We start from the raw sequence: 16,094 nt of genomic DNA on the forward strand, positions 1-16,094 counted from the left end.
TAAAGATGAACACTATATTTGATAAGATTGTCTTAATTTTATTAAAGTTCATCTTTAACGTTGGTAACAAGATAAGGCATAAATTTGGAATGTATTAGACTAGACCATGTAAAATTTAATTTATGAAATTGTCCATGTGAATTTTATTTCACTTGACTATTGCTTATAGGACCTTAATCTTGAGCGAATCTTGGACTTCGATTACTAACTTGAAGTTCATGAAGGTATCAATAGGTGAGATCAAATCACTGGTCAATTTCTTGGTTTCTTGGTGCCTTAAAAATTAAATGAGATAATTGGGGAACATTTATTCTCAATATGAAATCTATACCCTATTTAATATGTATGATCAAGCCACAAAGAAATTTCTAGTGGACTGTAAATCTAATCTTAGTAATTCGACAGTGAGTATTAAATTAATATTGTGATGTGATCACATTGGACTTGAGAACTTATGTATATTTGAAAATGGACATTTTGGTAATTTTACCTTGTTTCAAATATTCGACATGATCTATGGAGTAATACGCTAGAATAATAAGTCGAATGATATAATTATTGTTTGTATAGCTTCACCAATTTCAATTAGATAGGGTTGCAATTTCGTTCTTTTAGTGGAATGTAATGGGATTATTAAATTATGTTGACATATTATGAGTTGATTGCAAGATTAATTTATTAAAGTTTAGTTTAATTGGGTCCAATTTGGCCCCTTCGATAGCTTCAAAATAAGAATCGAAATGAATTATAAATTTCTAACTTTAGTATAATTATAGTAATTAATTAATTAGAATGAAATATGGAATGCATGTGCTATTCAAATATGGAAAGGGTTTGATTTGGTTAAGAACTAAAACAAAGAATCCTCTTAGGATAGTGATGTTTCCTCATCCAAGCCATATACATGCTATAAATAGGCACTTATATTGAGATTTAAATTAATTGATGTTATTTTTTATTGTGCCCATATACATATCTCTATAGTTTTGAGTTGGCGAAGAACACGAAAAAATGCTGAAGAATATGAAAGTTTTTTATAAAGCACGTTACAAGGATAATTCATTAAAAAGTGTATCTATTATTCTATTTTTTTTTTTTTTAATATTTTGTTGGTACTCAATTTATTTAAATCCCATTTTCCTAACAAGTGCAGGTAATATGATAAAATGCAACAGGAAGTAAGAAAATTCTATATTAGTTTTCTCAGATTAAAATTTATACTGGTCTTTTGGTGAAGACACTGGGCTAAGAGCCGGTGCAGCAGCATGTTAATTTTGCAGGTGAGGCGAGGAGCCTGTATCGGGACTAGGAGCTACTGCAGGAGCCCTACTTTTTTCAAAATCAGTTTCAGGATCAGAACTTTTGTCGGGGGAGTTAACAAATGAAGTTCTTTCCCTTTCTCTCCCTAAATCTTTGTTTTCGTCGGGTGAAATGGGTGAATATTTAACCTTTGGATCTTCTTTCGGAACTGGCAATATAAAGCCAGGTGCATAAGGCACCCCCATCGATGGTATCCATATATCCGCATCAATGAACTTAGAAGCCGTAAATCGTTGAACCCTGTTGGCTGGAAGTTCCTTGACACCAGGCCATGAAATTCGTTGTGTTTTAGCAGCAGCAGGGCCTCTGTTATTGAATTCAGCGTAGAAAAGTGTGTCGAGAGCAAATGTTTCATTCCAGGGAAGCCATCCTTGAGGCTGGATCAAATCATCCAGGAAAGATTCCAGGATTATGGTCCTGGAATATTGTTTCCAAGGCCGGCCAAGGTATGATTTGATCTTGTTCCTGACAGGATAATACTCGGGATCAGCTTGGATCGTGCAGTTCTGGAGTACGAGTCCTGTAGGCTGGCGCGCTTCTTTCCTGCCTTGTGCTGTGACAATGCATTGCTGGTTGTCCATTGGCTTCCGTACAACCATTGTGCAGTCCTGGAAAACAGCGGCGCTATCTCCAAATATGAAATCAATGGTTCCTGAAATTATACAATCTTTGTAGAACTGACGGTAGGTGTGAGCATAAAGGGTGTCTTGGTAGCCATCCATATGACAATTGTAGAACAATGATTTGTCGGCTCCAACACGCAATGCGACAGCTTGGTGCTTTTCTGGACCAGCAGAGTTTTCGAATCCAATATCCTTGGCCATGAAATTGTCAGCTTGTACGGCTGCAAGAAATGGATTAATTTTGTATTATAGAAACAACATAAATACAATTTTATGTTAAAAATGTACTGAATTAAGGCGTACCGACAGTTGCTGTATGGTAGGTATTTGTTCCATCTATGTAATTCAAATTACCGGTTATCCTCGTCTTGGTTGGACCGTCCCCAATAATTATCAAATTAATCAAACTGCTATTGAATTGCACCTTTTCTCTATAAACACCCTCTTTAATGTACAGAACGAAAGCCTTGTCACTGTTTTTGGGGATATCTTTCATGGCTTCATTAATTGTCTTATATCTTCCTGTCCCATCGTTAGCCACAACAAGGTCTGGCTTGATCTGCTGTGGCTGAGCTTGAAGAATCTTACGTCTCTCAACATCGATCCAATCAGGCAGGTCTTTAGAAAGGAGACGACGATTATTAAATCCTTGCACGTTAAAGGAATCGAGCACAGTTGAGATTTCAGTAACCATTGCAAGGCCATTGCTGGTTAATTCCATGGCTGTCTTTAATGACTCTCTCATTTTCTCTCCTGCATCGCCCTGGACATCTTCGAAGCCATCTAAGCATGTTTCTTGATACGTGATGGCGGCACTAAGCCAGACCTTTATGTCAGAAAGCATGATGTTAAAATTGCTTACATCGAAAGCCTTAAACTTATTGTATGATCTCTGGAGGTCGTTGACAGCACGTTCTGCAAGCTCGTGGCAGCTGTCAAGAGCGGATTTTGCCCTCGGATCCCTCTGAAGGCTTTGAAGGACTGTTGAGTTCTTAGCAGCCTCATTGATATACTTCTTAGCTGCCTCGAAAGCAAGCTCGATGAGTTCTTTCGGGTTGCTCGTGTTTGATGATTTGAGGTTATCAACACAAGCTTCTTGATAATCTGTCGATTTACATAGCGTCTGAATGGCTTTCATGGATTCGGATACATCCTTGCTATCATTACCGACAACTTTGCCATCATGATGGGTGCCTATAAAAGCAACCACCATGGCAACCAGGAGGATAGAACAGATTCCAATTGCAACGACATTCTTCTTATGATCATCCACCATTATCCAAAGCTAATCCAAATTACTTCTTATCTTAAAAATATTTCAGGTAATTTGCAAAAAAAACGATGATGAATCAGAGAAGGGCTGAAAGGGTAGCTTGATCCTCTCCTCCCAAGCTAAGAAAAGCTCAGGTGATATTTCAATCAACAGTCACGATGGAAAACACCTTATCAGATGGAGGAACACGATACATGGACTAAATTTGGAAGGTAGATATTTCTGTTATGGAACGTGTGATTTAAATGAAAAGAATAGCCAATTAACCAGTCATTATGGAGAAAAAGTTGGAATTCTTTCATTTCAATTTGACAACCATAGAAAAGATTGACCATGGAAATAGATTTTCGTTTAACACCACTGATATAAATAGAAAACGGAAGAGAAACATTGTTTGATACATAGAAAGATGGTTGATATACAATAATTAGTGATTGATTAACAGTCCATCCGTGTGATAAGTCATGAATAAATCAAACATTAAATCATTTTTGTTACGGTCTGCTGGCTCTGAATTTAAAAAATACACAAGCCAGAAAACAGTCCCATTTATCAGTTTTCACGGTTAAAAGTACGACTCAAAGACAAATAATAAGAAATAAAAAATTGTGCACTTGTAGCCAAGCTAATGTAAAATAAACCATCCAAGACAAAAATTTTATGTTCATGCGTATATAAATCACTATTGAGAATAATGTATACAATATCTGCAAATTTCAATGCTAATCAGGGGCTAATTTGTTAAGCCGGATGAAAAGTTGGCACCAGTTGCTGGCAGCCATGACATTCCATCAATGAAGCGTACAACAGTGAAGAAACTAGCTGTAGAAGCATCGGTAATTATATGATATCTTGGACACAAAACACGGCCTGAAGATAAAGCCCCAGGGCTGTAGAAGCATCGGTAATTATATGATATCCTGGACAAAAAACACGACCAGAAGTTAAAGCCCCAGGGCTATAGTTTCTGTATTCACCATTCCATGAAATGCTCGATGCAAAGTTCCCATACCATTCCAACCACCCTCTGGGCTGCACCTGCCCACTCATATAAGTGTTCATGAAAATTGTCCTCGAATACTGTTTCCAGGGCCTGCCTAAATAGGTCCGCATGTTGGCATAGATATAGCTATTTTGGATTGAAAATCCAGTGCTTAGGATCTTTTCTGCCTTGTGCTGTGCTTGTCACCTTTTGTAAAGGCAATGGTTCCCTTGTGAAACTATTGCTTTTTTGAAGGACAGCAGCACCATTACCAAAAGTGAAGTCTATGGTTCCATATATGCTGCTTTTGCGATAAAATTGACATAAAGAGTGAGCATAAAGAGTTTCTTGGTACCTCCATACTGCCACGGTGGACGGTACGACTGGTCTGGTACCTCCATACTGCCACGGTGGACGGTACGACTGGTCAGAATCTACAAGCAGTGCCACTGCCTGGAGGTTTTGAGGTCCAGTCATGTTAAGAAGTATTATGTCCCTCGCTAATCCCCTGACAGAAACAGCTGTAAAAACAACGCAATGAGATAATTAGTTTTGGCAGAATCATACACAAAAAAAATGATCAAGTATTTACCAACGGTAGCTGTCCAAAATGTAGTCCATCCTTGCATGAAATTCCGATTACCAGTTATGACAGTTGCCCCTATTCCATCCCCTACAAAACATGATATAGTCTTCTTTTCTTCTTCACATTGATATTCTCCTTGTAAACTCCCTTCTTCACGTAGACGACATACCTCCTATTAATGTAACTTGGAGCCTCGAGAATCTCTTGATTTATTGAACCATAGCCCCCAGTTCCATCCAAAGCCACAATTGCATCTGAGTGCGTTTCATTTGAAGTGGAAACGAGAAGCTCCTTATCACCATCCATCATCGACTTGGGGAAATCTGTGGTTTTGTTTCCAGTAGCTGTACTATTTCTTGGTGACTTGAAAGGCAGACTACGCAGAAGTTAACACATTGCCAATGAGTTGTGTTACTTGTTTTGGACTGCCCCTTACGAAGTTCTCCAAGTGCCAATCAGTACCTTAGTACCCTTCTAGGCATTTGTTACACCTCTTCTAGTGAGGATGTAGATCATGGCTATGTGGCAGCCAGTTAGCAAGTCTAATTAGGTCCACACTCCAAGTCACGTCACACCTTGTACAAAATCCCCCTACGATTAATTGATGTGACACTCTCCAGTAGACGCCTAAAAGGTTAAATTGTCGGTCTAAATTTTAGAGGTAAGACTCAGGAACTAGGATGGCTTCTTTGCAAAAACATTAAATGTCACTTAACCTATAATTGATGTGGTGACACCTAGGAAGAGACACCTCGGCCATCAGGATGAGCGCACGTGTCTCTTCATTCAACGGTGATAATTTCTCATCTTCTATTATAAAAGCTCACAGTTAATGTCATTTGAAGGTGTTGCAATTTTACACACTCAAAGTAAGGTTGCTTTCTTGTCTATATTATCTTGTAAACCCAGTGCCCCTATACTAATGTGGCTCATGTCTTTCGACCATCCCACACCTAAATATGTCAGAATTGTCTGAATACCTCTCAATTGAGAGTTTCTCCACATTAAATAGGAACTTTGTCCCTAAATACTGACCCATATTACAGCCAAGATATTTCTATCATATCTCCTAATTACATCACTTTCTTAGTTACGACATAATCATATTTCTTATAAAAGGAAATAAAGACTATTCTATATTTACAATATAATCATGTGCATAATGTGTGTGATATGTTGTCATCCACCCTCAAATTGATGCTATCGATCAAAAAGTATCAATTTGTTAGCCATATACTAATGTCGAAGATGTCCGAGAGCCTTGGTAAATATGTCAGTTGTCTGAAGATCCGTAGAAACATGAGGAAGTGCAATTACTTGTTGGTCAAATGCTTCTCGTATGGACTAACAATCGACCTTAATGTGCTTGGTTCACTCATAGAATACCTGATTAGCAGCAATTTGAATGACACTTGTTGTCAGCATGAAGTGGAGTAAGAGTAAGCTATGGAAAACCAAGTTCACCTAGTAAGCCCCAAAGCCACACAACACAGAGCAAGCGGAGGACATAGCTCGATATTCAGACTCAATGGAAGACTTTGAGACACGATCTTACTTTTTACTCTTCCACGAGATAAGTGCATTTCCAAGAAATATGCACGAACCAGTATTTATCCATGCAACTAGCCCAATCAGTATTAGTAAAACCAATCAATTGTAGTACCCTTTAGATAATGAATGATACGTCGCACAGCGTCCAGATGAGAATGTCTAGGAGCCTGTATAAACTAGCTAACTTGCTGATTGCAAAGGAGATAACAGACCTTGTTATCATCAAATAGTTCAAACTTCCCACCAATTGTCAATATAGCAAAAGTTTGACTAAAAGATCTCCTTCTGCTTGGCGAAGCTTCATATTGACTTCCATAGGTATGAGAACCGAGTTGCATGACCTAAGTCCAGCAGAAGTAATTATATCTTGAGTATATTTGTGTTGATGTAACAGTGTGCCTTTAGAAGTGGAATGCACTTCAAGGCCAAGAAAATACTGCAACGGACCAAGATCTTTCATGTGAAAGGAAGTTCGAAGATGTTGCTACACTTCCTCAATTAACTGAAAATCAAAATCGGTAATGACAATATCATCCACATACACTAGAAGAACCACAATGCCAATATCTATCTTTATAAGGAATAAAGATGAATCATATTGACTTTGGATAAAATTGAAATCAAGGAGGGGAGTGTGAAATTTATCAAACCATGCAAGCGATGCTTTCTTTAAACCATATAATGATCGCTTCAAACAATAGACTTCAGAGGATGAGTGAGTGAACATGCCAGGAGTAGGAGTCATGTACACTTCTTTCAATTCTCTATGTAGAAAAGCATTCTTAACATCCATTTGTCGAAGTGACCATTCTTGGGATGCGGCAATGGCAATGATAGTGTGTATTGTAGTCATCTTAGCTACGAGTGCAAATGTCTCCTCAAAATCAATGCCATACTCTTGTATGTTGCTAAGTGCTACCAAGCGTGCCTTGTACCGTTCAATGGAACCATCAGCGCGTAGCTTCTTTGTGTAAACCCATTTGCATCCAATAACTTTTGCCCCATTTGGACATGGTACAATGTCCCAAGTATGATTGTTTTGGAGAGCTTGAAGTTCTTCATACATAGCTTGCCTTCAGTAAACTTGATTAACAACATGAGAGTAAGTTTTGGGGACCCAAGTAATGTCAATCGTAGCTTGGAGTGCAGTATGTGAAAAAATCATACTTATCTGAAGGATGAGTGACACAATTGGAGTGTTGAAGTTCAAGCTCCTTAGGACGAGGCTCAGGATCAGATTTCGGTTTGAGATCGGGCAAAAGAGGCAGTGGGAGACATCTCTGATATACAATTCCTAATTTGAAGTGTTCAATAGGACAATGCGTAGCATCGAAAGTAGGAAGAATGATAGAAGCAGAATTAGGAGTGATACAAAACTGGAAGAAATATTGATTTTCAAAGAAAATCACATTCCGAGAAATGGATAGCAGATCAGATTTCGGTTTGAGATCGGGCAAAAGAGGCAGTGGGAGACATCTCTGATATACAATTCCTAATTTGAAGTGTTCAATAGGACAATGCGTAGCATCGAAAGTAGGAAGAATGATAGAAGCAGAATTAGGAGTGATACAAAACTGGAAGAAATATTGATTTTCAAAGAAAATCACATTCCGAGAAATGGATAGCTTATTAGTGTCAACATCATAACACAAACCCCTTTATCATTAGGACTATATCCCATGAAAGCACACTTACCGATTGCGCTAAAAGCTTCTGACATTTGGTGGGTGGTAAATGAACAAAGCAGACACAACCAAAAGTGTGTAAAGAATGATCATCAGGAACGTTACCAAACAAGCGAGAGTAAGGAGAGCCATAATCCAAAGTGCATAAAGGCAATCTATTAATCAAGTATACAACCCTAGATAAAACTTCTACCCAAAACTTAGAACGCATAGAAGATTCAATCAATAAGGTACGAACAATATCTAGGATGTGTCGATTTTTACATTCTGTGACACCATTCGGTTGAGGAGTATAAGGATAAGAGCGTTGAGGAAAGATTTCTTTTATTTTGAGATAGTCCTGAAAATCTTTAGACATATATTCTCTCACAGAGTCAGAACGTAAAATTTTAATGTTAGTGGAAAATTGGGTCTCAACATAAGCAACAAAAGTCTGAAAGATTTAGAAAATTTTGGCTTTAGAATGTAGAAAATACACCCAAGTAAAATGACTATAATCATCAATGAATGTTATAAAATACTTGTATTGAGCATATGAAATAATAGGACTAGCACCCCAAACATCAGTATGAATAATATCAAAGCAACTAGAAGCACGACTACCATGATTAGGGAAAGGCAAAACTTTGCTCTTACTGAGTTTACAGGTAGTACAATCAAGAGATAGATGAATAGAATCTTTATTATCCAAATAACCTTGTTTCACAAGATAAGTCAAAATAGTAGAATTGGGATGTCCCAATTTCTTATACCAGACATTAGAGTTCTCAATTACAGCAGTATAAGCTAAAGAAATAGTACTAGGAGTGGAAAATTGAAACGGAAACAAATGTCCCACATTAGGCCCTTTCGCGATCACTTTCCTCGATGCTTGATCCTATTCAAGACAACCATCACGACCAAAATGAACATCAAAATTGTTATCCACCAATTGTCCAACAGAAATCAAACTTGTAAATAAATTAAGAGATACAAACACATTGTTAAATGAAGGCACCAAGTTTCCAACTGCAATAATTGGTAACGTACTACCATTGGCTATTTCTATGTGTTGTTTACCCTCATAATTTTTAATATCATGCAAGATATCCGTATTTACAGCCATATGATTTGAAGAAGAGAAGTCAACCAACCAAGGAGAAGAGAGTAATTTTTCTTACCTTGCAGTCCCAAAGCAGAGAAGGTGAATATAATCATTTGTTGTATCATCTCGGTTGTGTGAATAGAAGAATTGCTTACTGAGGTTTGATCACCATATGAGGTAGACTGAATGTTAGCTTGAAAAGCTTGAGCCAAGTGATTCTGAGGTCATACTCGCCCAAAGCCACACAACACAGAGCAAGCGGAGGACATAGCTCGATATTCAGACTCAATGGAAGACTTTGAGACACGATCTTACTTTTTACTCTTCCACGAGATAAGTGCATTTCCAAGAAATATGCACGAACCAGTATTTATCCATGCAACTAGCCCAATCAGTATTAGTAAAACCAATCAATTGTAGTACCCTTTAGATAATGAATGATACGTCGCACAGCGGCCAGATGAGAATGTTTAGGAGCCTGTATAAACTAGCTAACTTGCTGATTGCAAAGGAGATAACAGACCTTGTTATCATCAAATAGTTCAAACTTCCCACCAATTGTCAATATAGCAAAAGTTTGACTAAAAGATCTCCTTCTGCTTGGCGAAGCTTCATATTGACTTCCATAGGTATGAGAACCGAGTTGCATGACCTAAGTCCAGCAGAAGTAATTATATCTTGAGTATATTTGTGTTGATGTAACAGTGTGCCTTTAGAAGTGGAATGCACTTCAAGGCCAAGAAAATACTGCAACGGACCAAGATCTTTCATGTGAAAGGAAGTTCGAAGATGTTGCTACACTTCCTCAATTAACTGAAAATCAAAATCGGTAATGACAATATCATCCACATACACTAGAAGAACCACAATGCCAATATCTATCTTTATAAGGAATAAAGATGAATCATATTGACTTTGGATAAAATTGAAATCAAGGAGGGGAGTGTGAAATTTATCAAACCATGCAAGCGATGCTTTCTTTAAACCATATAATGATCGCTTCAAACAATAGACTTCAGAGGATGAGTGAGTGAACATGCCAGGAGTAGGAGTCATGTACACTTCTTTCAATTCTCTATGTAGAAAAGCATTCTTAACATCCATTTGTCGAAGTGACCATTCTTGGGATGCGACAATGGCAATGATAGTGTGTATTGTATTCATCTTAGCTACGAGTGCAAATGTCTCCTCAAAATCAATGCCATACTCTTGTATGTTGCTAAGTGCTACCAAGCGTGCCTTGTACCGTTCAATGGAACCATCAGCGCGTAGCTTCTTTGTGTAAACCCATTTGCATCCAATAACTTTTGCCCCATTTGGACATGGTACAATGTCCCAAGTATGATTGTTTTGGAGAGCTTGAAGTTCTTCATACATAGCTTGCCTTCAGTAAACTTGATTAGCAACATGAGAGTAAGTTTTGGGGACCAAAGTAATGTCAATCGTAGCTTGGAGTGCAGTATGTGAAAAAATCATACTTATCTGAAGGATGAGTGACACAATTGGAGTGTTGAAGTTCAAGCTCCTTAGGACGAGGCTCAGGATCAGATTTCGGTTTGAGATCGGGCAAAAGAGGCAGTGGGAGACATCTCTGATATACAATTCCTAATTTGAAGTGTTCAATAGGACAATGCGTAGCATCGAAAGTAGGAAGAATGATAGAAGCAGAATTAGGAGTGATACAAAACTGGAAGAAATATTGATTTTCAAAGAAAATCACATTTCGAGAAATGGATAGCTTATTAGTGTCAACATCATAACACAAACCCCTTTATCATTAGGACTATATCCCATGAAAGCACACTTACCGATTGCGCTAAAAGCTTCTGACATTTGGTGGGTGGTAAATGAACAAAGCAGACACAACCAAAAGTGTGTAAAGAATGATCATCAGGAACGTTACCAAACAAGCGAGAGTAAGGAGAGCCATAATCCAAAGTGCATAAAGGCAATCTATTAATCAAGTATACAACCCTAGATAAAACTTCTACCCAAAACTTAGAACGCATAGAAGATTCAATCAATAAGGTACGAACAATATCTAGGATGTGTCGATTTTTACATTCTGTGACACCATTCGGTTGAGGAGTATAAGGATAAGAGCGTTGAGGAAAGATTTCTTTTATTTTGAGATAGTCCTGAAAATCTTTAGACATATATTCTCTCACAGAGTCAGAACGTAAAATTTTAATGTTAGTGGAAAATTGGGTCTCAACATAAGCAACAAAAGTCTGAAAGATTTAGAAAATTTTGGCTTTAGAATGTAGAAAATACACCCAAGTAAAATGACTATAATCATCAATGAATGTTATAAAATACTTGTATTGAGCATATGAAATAATAGGACTAGCACCCCAAACATCAGTATGAATAATATCAAAGCAACTAGAAGCACGACTACCATGATTAGGGAAAGGCAAAACTTTGCTCTTACTGAGTTTACAGGTAGTACAATCAAGAGATAGATGAATAGAATCTTTATTATCCAAATAACCTTGTTTCACAAGATAAGTCAAAATAGTAGAATTGGGATGTCCCAATTTCTTATACCAGACATTAGAGTTCTCAATTACAGCAGTATAAGCTAAAGAAATAGTACTAGGAGTGGAAAATTGAAACGGAAACAAATGTCCCACATTAGGCCCTTTCGCGATCACTTTCCTCGATGCTTGATCCTATTCAAGACAACCATCACGACCAAAATGAACATCAAAATTGTTATCCACCAATTGTCCAACAGAAATCAAACTTGTAAATAAATTAAGAGATACAAACACATTGTTAAATGAAGGCACCAAGTTTCCAACTGCAATAATTGGTAACGTACTACCATTGGCTATTTCTATGTGTTGTTTACCCTCATAATTTTTAATATCATGCAAGATATCCGTATTTACAGCCATATGATTTGAAGAAGAGAAGTCAACCAACCAAGGAGAAGAGAGTAATTTTTCTTACCTTGCAGTCCCAAAGCAGAGAAGGTGAATATAATCATTTGTTGTATCATCTCGGTTGTGTGAATAGAAGAATTGCTTACTGAGGTTTGATCACCATATGAGGTAGACTGAATGTTAGCTTGAAAAGCTTGAGCCTAGTGATTCTGAGGTCATACTCAACAGTCTTGCAGTAATTACAGAATGTCCTGTTACAATGCTTGGCAACATGTCCAATCTCTTTGCACTTGTAACATTACGGCTGATGTTTAGATTTTCCCTATCCTTGGGCAGCGTAAGCTACATTAATAACCTCAGAGGACACTGTTATTTGTCCCATTGCCAATTGAGTGGTGAGACGTAGTTCTTCACATAATAATTCTCCCAGACAATGATGAAACATGATTACGGTTGAGTAAACTAGCCTTAACAGTTTCAAATTTCGATTGGAGCTTCATAAGAAATTGATCCCTTTGATTTTTTCTAGAATTTCTTGTAGTGCAGCTAATGCTTCTTTGGGAGCCTTGGAATGAATTATACCAAAGTATTCGCTCAATAGATTAAGAAAACAGTATAAAATTGTTCAAATGGTAGATTACCTTGACTGTATTGTGCAATCTCTAATTCCAATTGAAACTTATGGGCAGAGTTTCCTTGATTGTAAATTCATCCGAGATAATCACACATATCTTTAGCTGTGGTGAATGAACGGAGATTGGATATCATATGATATTCGATTGATCCCAAAATCCATAAAATAATACGAGCATCTGCACTTTCCTATTGTTTTTTCCCTTTTTTATCCTCAGGAGTCCTAGGTCTCCAAGTTCTTTGCCTTTTATAAACATTTTGAACTGAAACTCCCATGTGAAATAAATTTTCCCATTAAAACGGATGAGAGTATTTTCCGTTGACACAATGCCTCTAATCAGACAACAACCTTAATATGTTTATGACGGTCCAAACAGTGCCCCAACAATGGCTCAAAAGAATAAATTATATCTCAGGCAACAATAGGTGAATGTCAACAGCCTAAAATGTAACCAAAAGATAGAAATATTAGCTCAATTAACAATATGTATCAGCTACCCAATCAGCCCAAAATAAATTTGGTAACTATAGCTCAACTATCATGCCAAATTAACAACCCAATAGTATAACAACATCCCAAAAAAATGAACTTGCAGGTCAATCGTCTCTCCCGCAATCGATCTTCGCCTTCGTCACCGATCGTCGCCTCTGCTTGCGACGTTGTCTACGCCGTTCACAGATGGACGGCAAACTGAGAAACAAAGAAAAAATTGACTCTCTCCAGAATAAAACGCGAACCGTCCAATGTTCATCCAGAAGAAAAGGAAGCCAAAACACCAAAATAAATTGGTTATATTTCTAACCAGATTCTACGACGCCTAGAAACTTTAAGAAAATTATAGAATCAGAGAAGGCTTTGATACCATGTTAGAATTGTCTGAACACCTCTCAATTGAGAGTTTCTCCTCATTAAATAGGAACTTTATCCCTAATTACGTCCCAAATTATGGCCAAGATATTTCTATCAAATCTCCTAATTACATCACAATCATAATTCTTATATAAGGAAATAAAGACTATCTATATTTACAATATAATCATGTGCATAATGTGTGTGATATGCTGTCAAAATATACTCGTGCTATTGACTGAATTGATGGTTGGAGTACTCATAGCCACATCCCCCATCGTCGGAAAAGGTCACATGCTATTAACGATTTGTCCAAGTGGGCATGAGCTTGTGTACATGGACGTGAGTGGAGTAGGGATCAATTTGCCATGTCAACCATGCAAAAACCGATGTCAACAGCATGTATTCTGGTTGCTTTAAGCTGCACTCAAACAAGCTTCTAGGTTTCCTTCAGAATGTTCATTCATGAAATCGGCTCGAACCCTCTTCATTTCATCTAAGGACCATACCAATTCAGAAACTGAGAAATCAACGAGTTCCTTACAGTCATCGATGGTCAATCGTGTTCTCAAGTGCAGCTCGGATTGCCGAGGTTGGTGTCCGACTGACACTGTCTTTGAGCCGGGAATGTAAGTTTGATAAACATGCATTTAGCTTCTCAATTTTGTTACAGGTTTGAAATATCGTGGCGGCCTCAAGGGTCTGTCTTTGATTTTCTAAAGAAACACCCCGGAGAAAACTTGAAGGCAACATAAAAGAATGAAAACAAGAAGAATTTTGGCTGGTAACATTGATGAATTACTATGACGTATATTGACAAAGAAAGAGAGGACAGAGGAGATCCGTCTATGTGAATAAACTGTGGGATAGCTTTTCTTGGAAGAAACAAGAACAAATTATGCCCTTTCCCTCGATGAAGCACAAGTTACGCTACCTTGTATGTCCTGCTGTAAAAAATCTTCACTATTCATCTTTTGATTGCTTTTCGCAAATGCCATTTCTAGGATTCTCAAAGTAAAATATCGTGTGTAGCACCCTAGAATATTGGACAATTTATGATTTTATCAAGTTCTTTTCTTCCTTAATCATGTTTAATTTTCGAAGAAGTGATCTATGTTTTGTTCCAGTACTTCCAACATATAACATGCTTGTATATTCTAACAAAGGCTTTGATATGATATTTCTGAGCTAAATGTTTGATGAGGAACAAGACTTTAAAGTAATAAACTAAGTAATAGAAATAGTAGTGAGTTTCACAAATTAAATATGAGAATAATAATTAGTATGAATGTGTTATTGAAATTAATATTTAGCTTTGATTAATTTTATAAATCATTTATAAATTTCTTTTCAAACAAAAGCAGAAATACCAGTTTTAACTGGTAAGAGCACCGTATCAAACCGGACAAGGATTAATTTAATCGTTTGGTACAAATAATATTCAAAAATAACTAATCCGGCAAGCTTTTTTCAACTAAGTTAGAATAATACATAGGTTTAGGTTAGATTATTCATTCACACTTTGATCAATAATAGAGAAAAGTTAGTTTGATTCAAACACGTAAATTTGTTTGATTCAGAAACATAAATGTATTTATATGTAAGTTTTTGTGAATAAATAAGCAAGGTTTAAAATAAATAATTTTTTATTAAGTAAACTAAGTTTTTATTTATTTGATTATTTACTTTGAAAAAATCAAATGGACTTTCATTTTTTATATTAACCTAAGAGTTACTTAAAAGTGTGGTTGTATTGTCACTACAACTTTTATTTGATACACCACATTATAATTGTAATGAAGCTCCTCAATCTTTGCTTTTTGTAGCAATTGTTTCCTAACTTTTTTCTGTCGAATTATAATCTTCAACGTTTCACTAATTAATATATATCATCCTTGATTATAATTTATATCAAAATATTTTGTTTTCATAATTTGAGATGAGGAAAAAAATATTTTTTCGTACTTTTTTTTATTTACTTTTTAATATACGAGGAAAATTTTAAGTTGTTTTACACCATTTCAATGGACTTTTAGCTATAAAATTGTTATCAAATACAAAATATGTTAACTAATGAAACATTCAAGGATAAGAATGCATGAGAAATTGATAGAAATATAAGTGCTATAATGAGTAAAAATTAAAAATTTTAAGTATAAAATAAATAAAAATTGTTGTGTGAATATAATTACCTAACGTAAAATTAATTTAATTGTAATGTGGAAGAGAAAAGTAACTCTTGTGATGTAACTTCCGTTTAGTAGACTTTTAAGACAATTCTTGTACTTCTATGACAATGCCCTTTTATATATAAAAATCCATACTTTTATGTTGTTCTAATATAGTAAGTATAGCACCAAATGACGTATAAGAACAATACATCATAATTCTAAAATTTCACTAATCCTACCCCTCCTAATTTATTGTCCCCTAATTTAATAGGTGTAACAAACACATCCTATTAAATTTGTATTTTTAAAGACTTTGTTAAGTGAATGACTTTTGTACAATTTAATGAAATTTTGTTGATTTGTATAGGCTTTACCGAATCAATGCAAGTATTTCTAGATTTCTTTAGATTTTCATTCAAAGAATTTTATATACTTATCAACTTCA

General features: G+C 36.2%; 1 protein-coding gene and 1 pseudogene across 1 annotated transcript; both read right to left on the reverse strand.

Annotated features, from left to right (window-relative positions):
- Positions 1 to 1,232: 1,232 nt before the first annotated feature.
- Positions 1,233 to 3,379, reverse strand: LOC111408081 (pectinesterase-like). Its single transcript, XM_023037854.1, has 2 exons — positions 2,247 to 3,379; positions 1,233 to 2,164 (listed from the first exon to the last, which is right to left on the reverse strand). The coding sequence occupies exons 1-2, from the start codon at positions 3,217 to 3,219 to the stop codon at positions 1,269 to 1,271; spliced, it is 1,869 nt and encodes a 622-aa protein (XP_022893622.1). The 5' UTR covers positions 3,220 to 3,379; the 3' UTR covers positions 1,233 to 1,268.
- Positions 3,380 to 3,886: 507 nt separating this feature from the next.
- Positions 3,887 to 14,128, reverse strand: LOC111408615 (annotated as a pseudogene).
- Between the last annotated feature and the right edge of the window lie 1,966 nt (positions 14,129 to 16,094).

Source organism: Olea europaea, chromosome 13, assembly GCF_002742605.1.
Source record: "Olea europaea var. sylvestris chromosome 13, O_europaea_v1, whole genome shotgun sequence".
Classification (NCBI taxonomy): Eukaryota; Viridiplantae; Streptophyta; class Magnoliopsida; order Lamiales; family Oleaceae; genus Olea; species Olea europaea.

What these genes read in the sequence shown, in the direction of transcription:
- LOC111408081 (XM_023037854.1), bottom strand. Translation starts at nt 3,219, where the DNA reads ATGGTGGATGATCATAAGAAGAATGTCGTTGCAATTGGAATCTGTTCT. An exon ending in CTACCATACAGCAACTGTCG is followed by an intron (nt 2,165 to 2,246) that starts GTACGCCTTAAT and finishes CATTTCTTGCAG; the next exon opens with CCGTACAAGCTGACAATTTC.